General features: G+C 36.6%; 1 protein-coding gene across 1 annotated transcript in view; it reads left to right on the top strand.

Moving 5' to 3' along the window:
• Positions 1-1,130: 1,130 nt before the first annotated feature.
• The window catches only part of LOC115878767 (esterase FE4-like), a 29,135-nt gene continuing 28,042 nt past the window's right edge, over positions 1,131-2,223 (top strand). The window contains exon 1 of the mRNA XM_030895358.1: positions 1,131-1,385. Coding sequence (XP_030751218.1) covers positions 1,131-1,385 — 255 coding nt within the window. The remainder of the gene's footprint in view (positions 1,386-2,223) is intronic.

The following is a 2,223-nucleotide window of genomic DNA, read 5'->3' as shown; positions in this document are numbered from 1 at the left end:
CGGAAGAGAACTAATAAATATTTTGCAAAACAACAAAGAAGATATTAATTATGACAATACTACCAGTTCTGTCGGTGCTTACGTATCTAAAGTGCAATATCAGAATGTTTCAAATGATACCTTGAGAAGTATTACATTAATGTATCAAAACCTTAGATCACTTAAGAATAAACTGCATGAAATTCAGGCGTATATATGTGACAAAAATCTTGATATATTTTGTGTCTCTGAGCATTGGTTAGACGGTAGTGAGTCAGCTGAACTTAAAATATCTGGACTTGTTGTGGCTTCAATTTTTTGTAGGGAGGAGTCCAGAGGAGGTGGGGTAACCACCCTTTTTGACTCTACTATTGAACATAATATTACTAAAATCTCGAAATTTTCAATAGAAAAAATCATAGAACTTTGCTGAGCTTACATAAAGAGTCTCAACATTTATATATTCTGCGTTTACAGATCTCCTGGAGAAAGTATAGAGGTGTTTGTGACTCAACTTGGCAGAGCCATTGACAGTGTGGGACATCGCAGAAAAATCATTATTGTAGGCGATTTTAATGTACTCTTTGGTACAAAACAAAGCGAGTCAGTGTTGGTAAATGATATGCTGGAATCATATGGATTTCGTGCATTGGTGAGTGCTGGTACGCGCGGCGGAAACTGTATAGATAACCTATTTATTAACTTCGATGTTCTTTTTACCGATATCAAAATAATCGACAACGGTCTGTCTGATCACAACTTAATAGAGCTTCGGTTTGGAATAGATAGCGATACAAATAACAAGACACTGATGAAGAAATATAGACCTATCACTGAAAGAGGTAAGAAATCTTTTTACTTAGTTCAACATAACTGGTCTTTTTATGTCTAAAAACAACACAAATGTCAGTACTAAATGCAAACCAGATAAGATTCAAGAAGTTTTTGATGCTTTTTCCAAGAAAAATATATAAAAAACAAAATCAGACTATGTTTCCTTGGTTTAATGACACACTGCGGGAAATGCGAGAACGTCTGTGTTTTCTTAATGATCTTTTTAAACAATACCCATCCCAAGAACTGCTTGACAATAGAAACTGCTTTAAAAAAACAGTATCGAAGGGCAATTAAAGTCGCGAAAAGGGAATATAATGATAGACTTATTTCTAACTCAACAAATAAGTCAAAAAGTATTTGGAAAATCGTGGAATAACAACTGTGCAAACAAACAAAACAAACCCCCAATGACAATTGGTCCCGATGCATTTAATGATTTTTTCTCTAGTGTGGCGGATGTCTTGGTCGGAAATGGACAGTATTCTACACAAGATATTCCATTTCGGATTACTTATCTGCCGGATGAGGAATTCAAGTTCGGAGATGTGGGTTTTAATGAGGTCAGGGACGTAATACTTAACTTAAAAAATAAAGATACAAATTTGGGTTCAGTGTTAGGATTATAAAGATGATAGGGGAGCTTATCCTTATACCGCTAACAAAATAAATTTGGCACGGTGCTTTAGGGAATGCATTTTTCCATGTTGTCTCAAGTAGGCTGTTGTCGTACCGGTATTCAAAAAGGGGGACAAGAATGATATATCTAATTATCGTCCGATTTCACAGCTTCCTGTTTTTTCAAAAATAAAAAAAAAAAAAAAAAAAAAAAAAAAAAAAAGAAAAGTTATTTTAATATAATTGCTAAACGACCAAGAAGTTTCAGGTCCTGAACGCAGCATTATTCTGGACCTCGTGTCATTCATCTTGAATGGCTTTGAGGGTAAGGAACATGCTGGCGCGGTATTTTGCTATTTAAGTAAAGCCTTCGATTGTGTGTCTCACGAGTTGCTCATTAAAAAACTCGACTATTATAAATTTAGTGAGGGTAGTGTTGCCCTTTTGAAATCCTACATGGAGAACAGAATACAGAGAGTGGTCGTTGATGGTGAGTGGTCGAACCCAAGACCTCTTAAAAATAGTGTCCCACAAGGCTCAGTACTGGGCCCTTTACTTTAATTTATATAAACAACTTACCACATATCCGACGCGACGACCACTACGTTTTATTCGCAGATGATACAGCGGTCTCGGTCAGAGGAAAAGAGCTAAAAGACCTAGAGGGACGCGCGGATGACGCCTGCTGAAGGCGGCCGACTGTCCGGGAAAAATAACCCAGTTTTAAAATGAGGCCAAAACAAATCGTGTAATTTTCGAGTCGACAAGTAATACGTAACGAACCATGTCTGA

The sequence above is a fragment of the Sitophilus oryzae genome, unplaced genomic scaffold (assembly GCF_002938485.1).
Source record: "Sitophilus oryzae breed Bouriz unplaced genomic scaffold, Soryzae_2.0 scaffold_1522_pilon_pilon, whole genome shotgun sequence".
Lineage (NCBI taxonomy): Eukaryota > Metazoa > Arthropoda > Insecta > Coleoptera > Curculionidae > Sitophilus > Sitophilus oryzae.
Note: the sequence above shows the minus strand (reverse complement) of the source record. Positions and strands in the feature narration are given on the sequence as shown.